The sequence below is a fragment of the Perca flavescens genome, chromosome 13, assembly GCF_004354835.1.
Source record: "Perca flavescens isolate YP-PL-M2 chromosome 13, PFLA_1.0, whole genome shotgun sequence".
NCBI classification, from domain to species: domain Eukaryota; kingdom Metazoa; phylum Chordata; class Actinopteri; order Perciformes; family Percidae; genus Perca; species Perca flavescens.
This window is the reverse complement of record NC_041343.1, coordinates 22,699,492-22,718,933: the sequence shown is the minus strand read 5'-3', so window position 1 is coordinate 22,718,933 and position 19,442 is coordinate 22,699,492. Positions and strand designations below refer to the sequence as shown.

The 19,442-nt window shown below is 39.2% G+C and overlaps 1 protein-coding gene across 1 annotated transcript in view; it reads right to left on the bottom strand.

The window, feature by feature from the left end:
* Nucleotides 1–14,439: 14,439 nt before the first annotated feature.
* The window catches only part of pdlim4 (PDZ and LIM domain 4), a 47,787-nt gene continuing 42,784 nt past the window's right edge, over nucleotides 14,440–19,442 (bottom strand). Inside the window, exons 6-7 of the mRNA XM_028594995.1 lie at nucleotides 19,215–19,353; nucleotides 14,440–16,980 (exon numbers count right to left, since the gene is read on the bottom strand). Coding sequence (XP_028450796.1) covers nucleotides 16,776–16,980; nucleotides 19,215–19,353 — 344 coding nt within the window. The 3' untranslated portion in view covers nucleotides 14,440–16,775. The remainder of the gene's footprint in view (nucleotides 16,981–19,214; nucleotides 19,354–19,442) is intronic.

Below are 19,442 nucleotides of genomic sequence, written 5' to 3'. Positions count from 1 at the left end.
TGAAAACAGCCCAAACCTCTCCCAACCCTTCTGCTGCTTTCCACTTGGAACACAGTAGCTGTTAGTTTCTTCTCAGCTGGAAATAAGATAAAAAAGGGGTCAAGGTCTGTGAGCATTGTTATTAATGTGGCGTTATTCACTTTTGGACTGAGCCAGCTTGGTCCCAGTCAAATTCTCAGGGTCACTCAGACAATGAAGGCTCTTATCTCCCGACACAAGCTCCATAGTCAGTGAAGTAGGTGAACACCCTGACACGCCCAGCTAAGAAGCACTTAGAGGGGGAAATGCCTGTAATTTAATAAAATTGAATGATAAAAAAAGCCTTGGAGTCACCACTGCCCATGCATGAATTAAACAGAAACTAATCTTGAAATTAAACAGATAATTTAGTTAGTCAAAAACACTGCTTTATAACCTAATTTACTTTTTAAATGTTTCCACAACCAGCCTCAAAGCTTTGCCACCCATTATAATGTTTTTACGGTCATTACCCAGCCTGTATCGCAAATGAATAAAATGGTCAAGTAAGCATCCATGTCAGTGCAGCATACAATAGGTCCAGTGTAGTCTCTATCCAAAATGGGAACCACTTTGATGTACAAACAGAATCTGCCGGAAAGTATTATGTCATTTGGATTTCAGAGTAAAGAGCCAGTGAATAAATTCCCGTCCCAAATGGTCTCTTAGTGCACTACAGGAATGAGACATTATGTAGCTTAGGCCAAATGGGATAGTCATTTCGACAAGCCCACACAAGTTTGAAAGTGCATGCACAAACAAACGTGCATGCACAAACACACATGTACTTAGAATTTTTAAGAAAAACTCTTATATGCAATCACAATCTCGCCCACACATACACAGTCCTCTTTTTAAGCCCTTGCCCCTGCCCATGAAAACCATGGAAATGCCAAGCAAACAAGTGCTCTCATTTGGCAGGCAGGCTGCTCCCTGGCTAACGTCTATGGGAACTACTGTACCAAGCTGCTGTGTCAGATGTATGATGGGACACCAAAAAGGCCTCACTCAACCATTAAATTACAGTAAGGGTGGTAATTGACATGGATATACTGTATTTGCCCTATATTTACTTTACTTAAAGATTGATGCCACACAAATTAAAGCATAAGTTAAATAAATTGCCAAAAGGAACCCTGTGTTTTAATTCATAAAAAGAATTTGTGACCTGTAGTGAAAATCGGTTTTGTATTTTGGTCATGATAAGCTGATAAATAAAGTCAAGAATAGAATTTAAGGATTTTGGGGGCTGTAACTTGGAGGAGCTACATTATCATTTTCCTAGAATCCATTATAAATGCAGGCCAGCAATATCACATGGGGATGTCTGGGCTTAGCATTAGAGGCTAGCAAAATATCTGTTTTGGATGGATTTGATTGCTTAAATCCTTACACCACTGTGTTGCTTCCAACAGCCACAGGCTTTAATAGAGCTATTTTCATGCTCTGTTGTCTAACTTTAGCTAACAATATATAATTACACTTACATATAACAGAGCAAAAAACTTGTCAAAGGAATGGTAGCATCCATTTTTTTGGTTTTCTGCCCTATTATCTGCCTCAAGTTGTCTGGTTTTAGCTGTGGGGAATGCTTTGCTTTTTCGATAGCCAAACCAACTTTTTATCTTCCAGTTTGACTTATTTTGTCATAGTTGAGGTAGCTTGACTTGGTAATTGAGGATGAAAAATAGATAATATAACAATTACGCTCTAATTTTCAGTAATTGGACCAATGTTTGGTGGCTTTAGTAAATTGCATGGTCTCAGTACTTCTGAGAACTGAGAACCTCCACAATTGATGTTGTGTCTTTCTTTTAGTATTGTATGCAACTCTTATTTATCAGTTTTTATTCTTATCAAATCACGTTTTACTAACAATTTTATACGTATTCGTATTTTAGTTGTTTTTGACATTCATTTTAAATTCTACTTTCAGGAATAGATCACAGTTACATCATCACCATCACGCCTATAGTCCAGAGAGATGTAGATTGGTAGCAGATACAGTGTGTCAGTGTTGTAGAGCAGTGTGCTGAAAGAAAGCAGAATGTATAAACCTGAGCCATCAATTGCTTCAGTGAGGAGAGTTGAACACCTGCACCAGCTGGTGAACGGAGGCCTCTTTCAGGTCCAACATAAACCTTTAATCAGTTTATGTCCATGCATTTGAAAACGCCACAAGGCATTACGTGGCATTGTAAGTATTAACATAGATCTGTACTATTTACATGAGTGTGTGTCAAAGAATGGATTACTACTTTGTCAAAAGTTTATTTTTTTTAATTTTAAATTTTTTTTATAATTTACACATCAGATTTCTCGTGCTTTATCGTTCCGATGTCTTACAACTCCTTAACTGCCTGCCTGGTGGTCGGAGACCTATAAATTGTCATTCATATCTGAGATTTGATTAAAGTGATTCAAAAAATACCATGCATATCAGCTTCACCTTGGTATTGTAAATTGCTGTATTTTACTGATAAATCACCTTTTGAAGTGAATAGGACTTGAGGGAGAAAGACAGGAACACTTTCAGAGTCTTTCTGTTTTTTCCAGGGCATCAATCAGCAGCAGAGTGAGTCAGTGCATCTGGACCACAGATCCTGCTTCCATTCATCTACATTTATTGCCAAGGCTCTGACTAGTTGGGTGAAATTGAAAGTTCAAACCAGGGCTATGTCCATACTGTATTGTTGAATATGATCACGTAAATGGTGTCCAATTTACTACTGCTGAAGCAATTGCACCAAAAAACAAGGTAATTTCACATAAAGATGAAGTAGCATTGACTACTGACCATATTACTTGTAGATTCATGTCCCTGTACCATAGCAAAGCAACCTGTTATAGTTGTCTTTATTTGATCCTTTATCTTAGACCCATAGTTTGACATTTGAAGTCATTTCTCTTCATGATGACCCCCCTTTTTGAATGATTTTGACATTGAAGCCGACGCCTTTGAGCAATTTCACCAGAGAAACAAGACACAACATTTCATTTTCAAGTGTTGTTCTTCCTCTAAGATATTTGTCTTGGTGGGGTGGGATGGTCTCTGAAATAACATTAGGATGAGGTAACATTAAACTTGTGCCCTGAAAGTAATCAATATTAATGAAATTCTGTTGGCTGGTTGGCTGCCAGATCCTCAGGGCAGGGCCTACAATGGCAACACAATGATAGTGAAGCAAAAGAATTGTGAGCCATACCCTCAGATAATCTGTGACTTTTTGTCCAAAGGTAAGGTAGCATTTGCAAATACTGTAGGTTAAGATTAAAACATGACAAGAAAGCACTTTCAAGTTCATTTGATACACTTCTTTGACAACCAGTGCGACACAATAAGGGCCTTCATGGTGCAGTGAGCCTACCTTTTTCTCCAAGTAGGTTAATGGATTTTCCCAACTGCAAATCTCAGAAGAATATTAAATCTTCACTCTTGAATGAACATGAATCAACTTTTAAGATCGAAGTTTGAGTCATGAGTCTGAATGTGGAGATGAGCTCATCTCTCTCTTAGTGACATGGTGAAGCTGCATGCTTTCATCTGGGCGGGCTGTTGAAAACCCCCCCACATCTGTGGGTGGATCGAACATTATGTCATATTAACACAACTATAATTACACAATCCCTATCATTTACACAGGGTTGGATTACTGCAAACTCAGTGTGTGTGAGCGTATGGTTTTGGTGTTCTCAGTGCACTTCTTTTTATGAACTGTTCACATTATGGTCTGTGACTTTGAAAACCATGATTTTCATCAGGTTTTGTGTACTTATTTTGCACAACCTGTTGCCTCTGGTGTAAATCCATTCAGTAGAAATAAAGTCAATCAAACCTTAGTGAAAGCATAGTTGATTAATTTTTTTATCAGCAAAGACATTTAGTACTGTACATTCTTCATTTTTAAAAACTTGCAATACAATTTAATTTTGGTCACAAGTTGTGAACACAACTTTTTAGGTTGTTATGGTGAACATTATTATTCATTTGGAGTTAGTTGTGTTTCTGGTCACCTGGGGAATGTAATATTCACTCTCTTTGAGCTCAGTTTTTGGGCTCTACCAAAGTTTTTATGCTGAAGCTGCCAATGGGTTGTAAAACCTGTAATAGTTCATGTCATAGCCGGGCACAGCAGGGCGTTACAAGATGTAGTGTGGCACAGCAGAGCGTGGGTGGACGCAGTAGACGCGGCGCGACGCAGCAGAACGCTGGAGGACGCAGCCGGACACAGCAGGGCGTAGCAGGGTGTAGCAGGACCACAGCGACAGCTGCACCCAGGACCCAGTTCTTGGTGCCACGGAATATTCTGGCCGAAAAAGAAACAAATCGACTCCAGGGAGTAAACTCCCCAGAGCTAGGTTAGTAACAAGCATTTCTGGGACAAGGATGCACACAAAAGGAAACAAATGAAAAGAGAGAGGAGAGAGCAGGTCAGTGTGTCATAGGAAGGAAGGAATTTCTATAGAATTACAAGAGCATGACTAAGAGAGACAGGTTAAGGAGAGGGGCCTGATCGGGCTCAAACTCTCCCCAGCCGGACCGGGCTGTACTGGCCTGCCTCCCTCTACTCTCAGTATATTCTTAATTATATGATAGATGGATCTGACGGCTATGAGGAGAACCAGAGATAAGCAGGGGTGCTGTGTCTGAAGCTATACCCCCCGCCCGTGTAGGCGTACGCTGCAACTCCTCACTCCCTAACTATAAGCTTTATCAAAGAGGAGGGTTTTCAGTTTATTCTTAAATGTGGTGACGGTGTCTGCCCCCTGAACCCAGACTGGGAGCTGGTTCCACAGGAGAGGAGCCTGGTAGCTGAAGGCTCTGGCTCCCATTCTACTTTTAGAGACTCTAGGAACCACTAGTAGCTCTGAGTTCTGGGAGCACAGTGCTCTAGTGGGACAATAAGGTACTATGAGCTCTTCTAGATATGATGGTGCTTGACCATTTAGAGCTTTGAATGTCAGGAGAAGGATTTTAAAGTCAATCCTGGATTTTACAGGAAGCCAATACAGAGAAGCTAATACAGGAGAAATACGATCTCTTTTCTTAGTTCTTGTCAGAACACGCGCTGCAGCATTCTGGATCAGCTGGAGAGTCTTAAAGGAACACACCGAATTATTGGGAATTTAGCTTATTCACCGTAACCCCCAGAGTAAGACAAGTCCATACATACCCTTCTCATCTCCATGCTTGCTGTAACGCTGTCTGACAGTTCCGGCATTAGCTTAGCCCAGCACAGATCCTGCAGGTAACTGGTTCCAACTAGCCTACTGCTCCAAATTGTGACAAAATAACGGCAACATGTTCCTATTTACATGTTGTGATTTGTATAGTCACAGTGTGTACAAAAAACAACGTAACATGAGACACAGCCATCTTCTAACAGTAAACAAACCGGGAACTATATTCTCACTCCGCCCAAGTACTATATTCTTCCGCCTGAGAATATAGTTCCTGGTTTGTTTACAGTTAGAAGATGGCTGTGTCTCATGTTACGTTGTTTTTTGTACACGCTCTGACTCTATAAATCACAACATGTAAATAGGAACATGTTGGTTATTTTATTTTGTCACTTATTCGGAGCAGTAGGATTACTGGAACCATTCACCTGCATGTTCTGTGCTGGCCTGATGCCGCTGGAGCCGTCAGACAGCATTACAGCACGCATGGAGATGAGAAGGGTATGTATCGACTTGTCTAACTCTGGGGGTTACGGTGAATAAGCTAAATTCCCAATAAGGCGGCGTGTTCCTTTAAGGGACTTATTTGAGCAACCTGATAATAAGGAATTAGAGTAGTCCAGCCTGGAAGTAACAAATGCATGGACTAGTTTTTCCGCATCGTTTTGCGACAGGGTGTTCCTAATTTTGGCAATGTTACAAAGATGAAAAATGCTGTTCTTGAGTTTGTTTTAGGTGGGCGTTAAAGGATATATCCTGATCAATGATAACTCCTAGATTTCTAGATAACTCCTAGATTTCTGACAGTAGTGCTCTAGGCTGTAATTCTGCACCAAGGCTGAATTTTGGGAAAGAGACTTCAGATACAGTATTAGGGGACCATAAGGTCTATATAAAAGAAACCAAAAAGCACCATGTCATGGGACCTTTAAAGGACCTCAAAAGACGTGAAGAATGCAAACATGTATATTATTCAAATGAGCATAATGGATGTCAGACTATAATATCTAAGAGTTTAGGCCTGTATTTCTGTGTGTTGTGAAGCTAATTTAACTGTGACGTAAATGTAGAACATCTGCTAGTCTGGCCAAATTATTAGCCTACCAATCCACTAATGTCAGTTTAATCAGTTTAATGAAGCAGACCATGCTCTATAAAATAATCTAAATATTAAAATGTATTCTTGCAAGGTTGAACACATGACATTGTGTCCTTCTGTTGATTCTGTATTCTTTCTAGTTTAATATGGGCTGTTTCTGTTTACATACTGTAGGTGCCTTGTTGAAAGCTGTACAGCCAGAGGCCAGCTTTTTTACAAACACTTTCAATCTTCAGGCGTTACATTCTGACAAAAGAATATATCCACCTTTCCACCTGTAGAGTAAATTGCTGCCTGTTCTTGGAATCTTAAAGTGGAACCAAAAGATTTGCGTAACTGCATCTGAAGCGTGCCCTGCTCAAACCGTAAGATGTAGAAGGGGGTGCAGCACAAACAAAGTAAAGTATGATAAGGTTCAGTTACAATTAATGTGGCATGATTTATGTTTTTCTAAAAAAAAAATTTTTTATTTTATTTGGTCATGAAACCTGTTTTGATTTTGGCTGAATGTTAATTGGAGACATCAATCCATAATCCAGTGATCTCAGGCTTCTGGTTGCCCTTTTGTTCTGACCTCTTGCTGAAAACTGTTTGTGTTTGTGTGCCTCCGAGGGATATGAAGAGAATTTATTTTGCAGTGACACTGTAAGATGGCAGGGGAATTGGTCAAAACGTTGGACAAAAGGGTTTTAACAACTAAGCAGGAGTTTACTATATATTGTTACTTTTACAGTAACTGTCTTAGCTATCAGTGTTTGTGAGATTTACTACAGTAAAAGGCCAGAGCAAAATAACCCCAGTAGACACGCTGGACCCACCTCTCTCTGTCTCGCTGATAGAATTATGACTCTCTTTGCTCTATACTTAGACTCTCAGACAATTGTATCCCCGCTCTGTCTGCTTCATGAGGTCCAGACTGAGCTGTTTAGAGAAATAAAGGCCTTTTTCACTTAGTTAAAGATGTCTGGGAAGGACGAAAGATTCAAAGGGGAAAGAGAAAGCAAAGTAAAGAGAAAGAAAGACAGAGCTGGCACTTCTATCTTGCACTTTTTGTCCTATGGTGCCAACCGCTGTGGAACTTTTGGTACAATCACAATGGTATCCGTCGAAACACTTAGCTACTTCTTGTTAGGGTATTGTCGGGGTAGAGACAGGGTATGTAAAGAAAAGTGTGTGAATGTGTGTGCTTCATTCATCTATTTAATGTCTCTGTTAATTTCTAATTTCGTATTGAATTGTATTCATGCATATTCACAAGTTCGGTTTCAGAAAGGATGCTTTCAAATTATAGAAACAAAGATCAGAAAACCATTTATAACTTCAGATAGACAAGGACATTTTTATATTTAATTTAAAATAAAATTAGCTAAAAGAGCAAAGTGTCTTTTAAGGAAGACCTGTAGTTTATATCCATATCCAAAAATCCATTGCTTTAATCTGTCATTACTATAGTTCCATACACCTCGTCCAGAGGCAGGTCTTGGTGATAGGAGACGTGCCTCTAAAACATGAATCACATATTTGCTTTTTACATCCACTTTTATATAAACAGACTTGAGAGGGTAGAGATGTATTGTTTATGTATGAAACTAAAAGTTACTGTTTCAAGCTCTCTTCGGTGACCGGATGGTTTGTCCATTTGTACTCTTTAGAGTAAACAAAAGACCTCTGAGGGGATTACTTTGCTGCATTACATTGAATGTATGTTTTGTACATCTTTAACAATGTCAACATGAGTAAATATTGACTGTAAAATAAAATGTGTCTTCTGTCAGATCGTTTCCAACACCAGCTTACATCAAGTTCTTATTTATGCATCTTTAGCAATGTGGATTATGTGTGATCAAATTGGCACACACGTTGCAACGCATTTCCAAGCACATTATATTTCTTCTCAGCATAATGGACTAACCATTTTGTACTGTTTTCATGTGTCAGCTAAGTTCAGGGAGAGGCAGCTAACCTAAACTAGAACTTATTTAGAGAGTGCATACATCTGTCAAGGCAGCACAAACAACATAAAAACTGTATTTTGTTTAATGTTTAATTGTTTAATGGTTATTACGTGCCAGATTGCTTTCCATTTAAGTTAGTTCATGAGAAAATAACGAGTGTTCCAAATGGAATTGTTTGTTCCTTGGACCATGAGCTAACATTCCACATTTTATTGAAATCTGTTCCACACAATTTTAAGATATCCCACTAAATCAGACAGACAATTGGGACTGATATAACCTTGAAAGTGAACATAACAATAGCACAGGTTGGATCAGATTATGTGGGTAAAAGACTTTCACATAAATCAAAAAAAACCTGAATTCACAGCTGGAAATGTGTAGGCATATATAGGCAAATACTGTCTATTCAGCTTGTCAGACACCTAGTTGAATCCACAGCTCATCTTCACATTATCCATTTTTGGGATTGCTATATTTCTTGCACATTGTACTGATTTTGCACACTTTTACACAGCCCCAGAGACGGTGATCCCCTCATTGTGACAGCATCGGTGCCATTCTCTTTCATCCGACCTATTCAGGACCACCCTCAAGAATGTATTGCTCCTTTGAGAGCTGAGCAAGTCTGAGGTCATCCTGTGGGTGTCTTAAGATTAGTCTTTCTAAATCCACTTTTAATGAGAATCAAAGCAAAGCTCAATCAAAGCGTCATCCCTTTACAAGGCCAAACAAAACATTAGGAGGATCAAGAGGCTTTCAGTGTATTACACATCAAATTGCCAACAAACCACAAGGGCACTGTATATACATAAACTGTGCACCTTTTCATTTAGATTTTGTCCTCATTGAAGATATATGAGAATACACACACACATGCATCCAGAAATAAAGACAAAACACAACCTCTTTCAGACTTAAGTCCATGATAGCTATGCCAATTTTGATCGAAAGAACCTGGAGTAATTTTTTCCATATAAGTCACCCTTGCAATCTGGCTACGTAGGGTCTAGTTACATTTCACCTACATTTTCTACATAGTTCGGGGTGAGTAAAAGCAGCCACGTTCCATCAACTTTACAAGGTTGTTTAATGTGATGAATTGGCGTATAGTGTGCGGACCAACCAATCACAAGAGGCAAGGAAATTAAGCTCTAAATGCTGCTTTTTAATCCCCCAAAATAGCCTGCAGGCTAAACACAAACACAGTACATTTATTAAAACGTACAGAAGTTGGTCAACCATCAAAATAAGACAAATGTTCTAATGTGTAGCCAGTCTTGTGGCTCAATCTGTAAAAGTCTTGTCACACATGAAGGGAGTCAACATTAACCTTTTCCATAACAATGTGGAAACTGACCGTCTTTAATAAGAGATAAACAAACCTAGCAATGTTACACACTCCATATCTGAGAGGAGCTACACTCACAGTCTCTCCATGGTTCGTATCATGCAGCCGGGTTATAGTTTCTCCCTCCTGCTGTGCACTACATGCACAACAACGTTTTGTAACATGGCAGGTCATCAAAACAAAATTGCTTGCATTACTGCTTCAGTTACACCACGGCCATTATAAGGGAACTTGGTTGCTGTCATCCCTTTAATATACAATACATTGCCAGTGTTATTGTAAAGCTAAACATGACAATTATCTCCAGACACTTTCTATCATTGACCAAACACTCCATAGTATACCCTCTAAGAACCTCTACTGTGATAAATTCAGGTTATGTGTGTTGCTTGTGTGTTTGGGTCTTTTGAGTTATAGTACATGTCTTCAATTTACATCTGAGCAGGAATGGCTAGAATGCTGCTGTGCTGTATGTAAAGTCTCTTATAGCAAGGCATGCCGGCACTCTTCTAGTGAAACTCTACAAATCATGACTGTCACATACAACAGGTTGGTACCGCATGGGCCCACAGATCAGGAATGAACAGCATGCTCCATAAAGATAAGAGGAGCACATTAAAAACAGAGAAAATAGAGAGATCAGGTATGGTTGTCATTAAAGGAGGTAATGCATTATTATAGTTTTTTTTGATTTTCAAACATTGTTAATTGCAAGAAAGATGTAGGAAAGTACAGTAAGACAGAGATAATAATAAGCAGTATATCCTCCATGATGGTTAGCTATATCAGCAGAAATAGCTGTCAGACACCCAGAAAGTCCTGGAGCAGCATACACAGTGTCAGCATTCTCACCAAAGAGAATGCAGAAGTAGCAAGCAAATAACCAGACAGCTGGTGCTGCAAGGTGACTCAGCTTTGTTTTAAAAGATTTTTTTTGTGTGGAAATGGACTTAATAACAACTATGTGTGAAGTGTGAAGTATAAAATAACATTGAATACAACTGACTTGATTAAATAAAAATAAGTGTTATATTTATTAGGATTCCTTATCTATTTACTCACAAGGTATTTTTGCAACCATTGAGTCCGATCTAATGTGTCTGCAAAATTATTGTTTTCTTTAGTTGCAGGCCTGGCCAAGTGATGTTTGTGCATTGTGATCTGTTTATCCCCAAGTCAAATTAGAATACCGTTTTGTTATTGACATGCATGTATGAAAAAAACAGGTGGTTGTTTGTGTGTATGTAAGCTGAGATAAATCAAAGAAAGAGCATGAGAGACAGTTAACCTATTAATTTCTCCATACAGGCCTAGGTGAAGAATTTGAGTTAGCTTGGTTAGTGGATTTGGAAGTAAGTTGAAGGAACCTGCTTTTTTCATTGCTCATAGATGCAATGGACACTGCACTATGCACAATGGTCGCTGCAGTCTGCTGAGCAAAGCGAGCTCTGCTTCAGACCAACTTGAAGTGTTTATCTTTAAAGTGGACTGAATGTTTATAGATGTGACAGAAGCAGAATTCTTTCCATGCGGCAAAGTATCGCTTTCTCTCTCTCTTTCTGTATCTCTCATTGCCTCTGTTTTGCTTACACTTCACTGTGTGGGACTGCTAAGCGAAGTTCTTCCACACCAGATTTTTTAGGTCATTTCATATTTACTTTAAAGACTGTAAAGGAGGAATGCAGACTATAATTTTTTTCATGAAGGAAATATGAATAAAACTCATCGCCGTAAACTAATCCAAACCATAGCACTGACACAAATAATGATTCACGTTTGTAATTTTGTAATTTCCAGATTTTGCCTGTAGCACAATTATAAAGATTGCACACACGTCACATTTAAGTTAGAGGTTTAAAGTTTCAAAAATCCTCACAAGGATTGTCTCACCCCATTACGTTAAGTGTGGGACTGACAGCACAATACGAATGGACATGGGAAACATTAGCAAATATGAGTAATGCTGATTACACAAAACACTTCTGAGAAGAACCTATCAGCTGAGACACCAGCGCTTTGTTTACTTAAAATCTGCAGGCATACACAACAGTTCTTGAATGAGTTATTACTGAAAGTGCAAAGTCACTTAATGAGGTATGAGGTGGCCTCTCGCCTCGGGTTTTGGTTACAAGAATTCCCTTGAATCTGTGCCACGTTCCGCAACTGCACGCATCACAGATTTGACATTCTGCTCTGGTGCTGATACACACACAGCAACACGAGAAGCCACAAACGTGATGAAATTCAACACATTTACAGTGCCATAAAGCATCGCTACAAAGTATGAGAATACATAAGCACCATTGGCCCATTTCCCAGACAGGCATTAAGCCTGCTGCTTGGTTAAAGTGCCCCCTTTAAACCATAAGCTCAAATTGTCTTTTTCTGATATGGCTTGTAATCGTATCACATGAAATTGGGTCTATAATGAATTAATGTTCCTGAGGAAAGACTTTAGGTTCTCCAGGACTAAATGAGGGCTTAATCAAACATCCAATAATGCAGTTTAACTTCCGTTCCAAGACCTCCAAGAACCCCTTACTGTACAAGTACTTATTGATAGGAGCAATCCACTTCATTCAGATTTAAAGTAGTTTGCATGACTTCTTTTTAGAAAGAAAATGCAGTAATCATTTCACAACTGTAGCTCAGACATGCACGGTTGTCATACGTGCAAAGCCTACAGACACTGTTTTCTCCAAATCACTATAAAGATTTTGGTGTTCGTAAAAAAATCTTTTAATTCGTCGGATTCAATCATGCCTTGGGCTTTTTATGATGCCATCCAGATTTTCTGAGCTTCATTAGGCCAGTGTTGTCTGCACAAATGAGCACTAAAATAGATGGTTGAAATCAATCGCATTTAACTTAGTCCAGGACTCCACAATAAAGAAGTTACTACTCGTAAAACAATGGGTTTCAGATCTGTTGTTCTCGTGGGCAATAAAGTTGTATGAAATGCAACTCTATGAAAACATGAGAGCAGCTTTTGTATCCAGACACATTTTTTGCTCAGATTTAAGACCACTGTGAAGTGGATGTCTTATACAGTGGTGTGAAAAAGTGTTTGCCCCCTTCCTCATTTCCTGTTCCTTTGCATGTTTGTCACACTTAAGTGTTTCGGAACATCAAACCAATTTAAACAATAGTCAAGGACAACACAAGTAAACACAAAATGCAATTTGTAAATGAAGGTGTTTATCATTAAAGGAGAAAAAAAATCCAAACCATCATGGCCCTGTGTGAAAAAGTGATTGCCCCCTAAACCTAATAACTGGTTGGGCCACCCTTAGCAGCAACAACTGCAACCAAGCGTTTGCGATAACGTGCAATGAGGCTTTTACAGCGTCCTGGAGGAATTTTGGCCCACTCATCTTTGCAGAATTGTCCTAATTCAGTTACATTAGAGGGTTTTCGAGCATGAACGGCCTTTTTAAGGTCATACCACAACATCTCAATAGGATTCAGGTCAGGACTTTGGCTAGGCCACTCCAAAGTCTTCATTTTGTTTTTCTTCAGCCATTCGGTGGTGGACTTGCTGGTGTGTTTAGGATCATTGTCCTGCTGCAGAACCCAAGTTCGTTTCAGCTTGAGTACACGAACAGATGGTCGGACATTCTCCTTCAGGATCTCTTGGTAGACAGCAGAATTCATAGTTCCTTTTATCACGGCAAGTCTTCCAGGTCCTGAAGCAGCAAAACAGCCCCAGACCATCACACTGCCACCACCATATTTTACAGTTGGTATAATGTTCTTTTTATGAAATGCAGTGTTCCTTCTACGCCAGATATACTTGGACACACACCTTCCAAAGAGTTCCACTTTTGTCTCATCGGTCCACAGAATGTTGTCCCAAAAGTCTTGGGGATCATCAAGATGTGTTCTGGAGAAATTGAGACGAGCTTTGATGTTCTTTTTGCTCAGCAGTGGTTTTCTCCTTGGAACTCTGCCATGCAGGCCATTTTTGCCCAGTCTTTTCCTGATGGTGGAGGCATGAACGCTGACCTTAACTGAGGCAAGTGAGGCCTGCAGTTCTTTGGACGTTGTTGTGGGGTCTTTTGTGACCTCTTGGATGAGTCGTCGCTGCGCTCTTGGGGTAATTTTGGGCGGCCGGCCACTCCTGGGAAGGTTCACCACTGTTCCATGTCTTCGCCATTTGTGGATAATGGCTCTCACTGTGGTTCGCTGGATTCCCAAAGCTTTGGAAATGGCTTTATAACCCTTTCCAGACTGATAGATCTCAATTACTTTCTTTCTCAATTGTTCCTGAATTTCTTTGGGTCTCGGCATGATGTGTAGCTTTTAAGGATCTTCTGGTGGACCTTACTGTGTCAAGCAGCTCCTATTTAAGTGATGCCTTGATTGTGAACAGGTGTGGCAATAATCAGGCCTGGGTGTGGCTAGAGAAATTGAACTCAGGTGTGGACAACCACAGTTATAGTATGTTTTAACAAGGGGGGCAATCACTTTTTCACACAGGGCCATGATGGTTTGGATTTTTTTTCTCCTTTAATAATAAACACCTTCATTTACAAATTGCATTTTGTGTTTACTTGTGTTGTCCTTGACTTTTGTTTAAATTGGTTTGATGTTCCGAAACACTTAAGTGTGACACACATGCAAAGGAACAGGAAATGAGGAAGGGGGCAAACACTTTTTCACACCACTGTAGGTTGCAACACACGCATATTACAGCCTGGTGGTCTTACAATGTAATGTTATGGAAAAACTGCCATTACAAAATAAACTGAATCCTTTGTGTTTTTCAGTGAAGCTCATGACATTTTTGTGGATAATCCTGCAGTTAAGACCAGTGAAGAATGTAAACGATCATGTCATGGTAATGCACTTCTCATTTTATTTAGATCCTTGAAAAGAAGAGAAGAGAAGCTCCAGAACAAAAACCATGTGTTGGTAAAACAATAAGTTAAACACAAGAAGAGGACTTGTGTCAAAGAAATCACTTAAAGACACTGGGTATGCAAAAGGCATGTGAGTGACATGTTACGCACTGTATGTTAAAGCAATTACAATCAAACAAATATGTACAATACCAAAGAAACAATGTGGTAGCAATATAATTTTCACATAATGTACAAGATAACTAGTATTGATGGCATACCAGCAGCTACACATCACTGTTGACATCTAGAAAAACATAAAGAGACAGACATGAGCGCTGCAAAATTTGTTTTCTCATTTCAAATAAAAAAAAAAGTAGTTTTGTTAGAAACATTTCTAAAATTAAGAATAAGTTCACTCTTCTCCACCCAGTTTACTTCACTATTCACAATAAGCCAAGACTGATGGCCACATATTGAAGTCATAATGACACGCTTCTTTCTTCTTACAGGGAGAATTTCTGTCAATAAAAGAAAATCCATGCTGACCTCTCATTTCTCTTTCTCATCTCCGTCCCTCCCTTGTTTCCCCTCTCCGAGGAAATGTTGGGAGTATATTTCATTTGCATTGGCTGTTAGCAGAAATTTGAGTTCATAGTAGGAAGGGAATACAAGTATGCATATTTCAAACTTTCCAACTGTGTTTTTCTCTCTTCCGAAGAGGGGCTGTCATGCATCTTTGTCGTGGGTCCAAAAAACTAAACAAGGTGAATATTACTCCCACATGTTGTAGGCCGTGGACAGTTTTCAATGGCCGTGTCTCCATTCTCAAACATGACTATTTAAAAAAGTTGTCACGAGAGGTGGAGAGCATCTTGGTGTCAAAAGGGAGTGTTTTTAATAAACAGACCCAGTGAACTGTGAGTTGAAATTCAGTGAGTTGAAATTCCTCTCTCAGTCAGGTGCTTGACAGTACTTAAGTTACAATCTTCTGTGAATGTGTGTCATGCTTGCTCAAAATGTCATCAATGCAGGCATGCAAGCACTACATTAGGCTAAGTTACTTCATCATTAAAGTCTAATTTCTTGCAATTTGATGTTTATAAATTGAGGTTGTTGTGATCCCATCTGGGAGAAATTCTTTCAACTTCCTCACAGAACTCTGAGGATGTCTCCTGCAGGGTTTTATTTACATGTTAGAGGGTGGTGGTGCTTGGATAGCTGAATATTGAGGCATTTAGTATAACTACCAAATTTTAACGACAGGTAAACTCCTTCATCAAAGCATACTGAAACACATTCCAGACACTCACAATTTTACTTGTAAATATTTGCTTATAATGAATTATTGCTCATTGTTTCACATGACTGAAAAGTAAGCAGAAAAAAGTGACCATCAAACAGATTCCCAGTTCCCCAGTTTTGTAACATAGAAAGTCTGAAAAATAAACTGCATAGATGTATGTTACAAAATGCAAAAGTACATTCTCAACAGGAGTATAATAAAATAAAGACAATTAAACCTTTAAACACCTTAACTGAAGCTCAATATATCTTAAATGTCTTTGCAAAACACAGACTTTTTGACATTTTGTAGTGTGCTGTGTAGCATGGGAAACTGTCATTATAAAACCTAAATCCAAAATTAGTCAGAAGGCAGAAAAACCACCAACTCCTCTGCACATTTCATCTCAGCAAAGGCTTCAATCAACTCAAAATTAAATTGTGATGACCCATATAACACACACAGTAGTGTCGATATTTTAAGGCTATTTTATAATAAGTGAGTTAATATTTTGCTGGTAATAAACTTGTGCTGATTGTTAGAGTATACTGGTGTAGAAATTTCAAACTGCATGAACATCTCATTATCTGCAGACTTCTGCCCTCTGTGCATTTGTTGTTTCTGGTTATTCTGGTAATATGGTGTGCTTGTGATGTGGATATGAACATCTTTTCTGAATATGCATGTAGATTTTAATGTAAACACCGATTGAGAGATGAGGGCTGTCGGGTTGGGACATACACGTCAACTTTTTTTTTAATGGGTTTGAGTTTTGGGATTCTCATCAGATCCAAGGCTTATTCTGTCAACATATTTCAATGCTCAATAATACATAGCATTCATCAAGAGTGTCAGTGTAGAAATGCTGATCTTGGATCACTGAAACATACATTTAATAGGACTCTCCCAAAGGCAAAACTGAATCCAAGATCGGCATTCCTGCTTGACAGAGCCTGATAAATGTAGGCTCTGATACTCAGTAGCCCCAGTCTCCCGGATTTTAGTTTCCCAGTTATTTTACAGTTTAGCCATCTCCATCTCCATCTCAGACTAGTTCCACCTTGGAGTTGGGGTAAACGGCAACAACGTCGTAGCCCTCTGGGGGCTGGACGCGTGCCTTGGCGTGGGTCTCACAGTACAGACTGTCCTCGATGAAGAAGTAGCCTCTCTGCTTAAGGTTGACGCCGCAGTCATCGCAAATGAAGCATTCAGGGTGGTAGAGCTTGTCCCGGGCCTTCACAATGGTGCCACTGGATGGGGAGATGAAGGGGGATAGAGAATGTTACACTTATGAAGGCTTTAACACATTAAGAAAAGACAAGAGATGCAGCAGAAAATGACTGTAACATGAAAAATAATCCAGCAAGATAAACATGAAACAGACTGGTTTGGCGCTAGTGTAAATTAGTCCAGTAATGTTATATATGTATTTAGCCTTTCCCAGCCACTGCTTAGCCTAAAGAGTTTTGCTTGCCGTTGACCGTGATCTAAATACTTAAAGATTTAACTAGGTTTCTCAATGTGCTGTACGACACTTTTCCAATTATTATTTCACATAGATTAATCAAGTATAATGCTTTTGACAGATAAGCATATATTGCTTGAGTTGTTTGTATTTCAAATTTTAAAGATTTAAGTGATGCTTATCAATCTCTTTTTGACAATGATACTTTAGCTTAAAATAAATACATTTTAAGCCATATCATGGTTTTGAATAATCCTTTTAATACTATTGAGTGACAGCGTTCCTCTTCTTAATCTTAATCTCATGTCCAGCCTAAGTATGCTGAGAGTAAAACAGAGTCTGAGTCAAAAACCAGAATTTGTTTTTACAGGAAGAACACAGCCTTATATGTAGTGTAAGGGGAAAAAAAGACCAAATATAGTTAACTCTAAATGTTTCCTGTATGCAAAAAAACAGAGTGCACTATACACTATAACACTATAGGGTTGTACTGCTGAGAAGGATGGAAATGCATGATTGGAAAATTATGCAATGACACCCAAACTGCCTTAAAAGGATAACTGCAAGCAGTTTTTAGGGAGGTGCCATCATTGCAGAGGACAACACATTCAGCAGAACACTTTTAAAGGAAGTAAGTGTGATACAGTACATCACTAATGAGTGACTCACAGTTGTTTATTGAACCTTCCATTATCTATGCTAATCAGCAATAATCATATGTCATATTTCAGGGAAGCTTCAAAGAACCCTTTCTAAGAGGAGTTATAGGTGGAAAGTCACAGGCGCACACGCACACACACACACACACACACACACACACACACACACACACACACACACACACACACACACACACACAATCCCACCTGGGAGCTGAATAGTGCATGTATAGTCTGCTGGCTTCTGATCACCACTGGTGCATTTGAAAGTTCACTGCTTCACTCAGTCACACAGGGACGGCAGTTGTTCAGGGCGTTGTTCATTCACTGTTCCCAATAAGATTTTCCTTTCTAGACTGGGGATTTGGGCCAACGACCATTCAGTCATAAGCCTGTTTCTTTTTTAAACCGCCTTCCCATCAAACCACATGACTTGCAGGATAAACTCTTGACACTGCAAAATGCTCCCAGGTCATAACAGCCATATTGTGGCCTGCAAGCTCCTACAATACCCTCTTTTCTTCTTCTTTTTCCTACAATGCCCTCTTGTTAATGAGGAAAGTAAGCTGATGACATCACTGCTTACCTGCAGCTGCTTTTATAGAGGGGGGGGCAAGGGGGGGATTACGGTGCATGTGGTTACTTTGGCAGAAAGGTGTGTGTGTGTGTGTGTGTGTGTGTGTGTGTGTGTGTGTCTGTGTGTGCGCATGTTCTTGCGCCTAATGTTTAGTTTAGGTTTGTGTATATGCACCTATGTGCATGTGTGTGGGATATGGTGTGGAGGATGGTTTAATCATTAAAATGATAAATGGGAATAGGCTTTCCTGAGGACTTGTGAAAGGCGTGCTGGTGCAGGTAGACTTGCACGAGTTAACCTCTTTGTTTCAGAGTCAGGGAAGAACCTTCCCTCACCTCACGTTGTTCAACTTTTAAACTTTATGACCACAGGAGGCGGGACAAAACCAGACAGAGACGTGTAATTTCCAGATGGTAATTAAAATAGTTTTAACAGGAAATCTGATAATAAATCATTCATATTTGTATGTACTTATTCACTGCATCTTCAGTCGTCTGTAATTGTAGACCACAGCAATTATAATTAGAAAAACCATTACATTTTATGTTGTGATATATCATACCTCAAATTGAAAAAAACTATACCTTGGTGTTGAAATGAAAAGCAAATTCATGCGTTTATACAAGGTAAAATAAACATTTTGGATGTATTGAGTGGTTTTTACACTTAAAAGCCAAAAAATGCCAAGAGATAATCACATACTATTTATATGTACTATGATTTGACATGGTCCACTACTTAGTTTTTATTAAAAAAGGAAACCAGGATCTGTACAATACTTACACAATGCCATTACAGCAGCGTGTGCACTGGGGTAGCTTCTGAAGACCAGACATGGGGCTGGGGATGGGGCTTCCCAGTTTGGGGATTGGAGACCTGATTGGAGACTTTAGGTTTCTCATTCTGTCTGTTGGGGACACACCTGAAAAATAACAACAACCACATTACATACAGCATATTTGGAAACTGCACCATAAACCATTCATAGGGCAGATCTTACAAATACTGTAA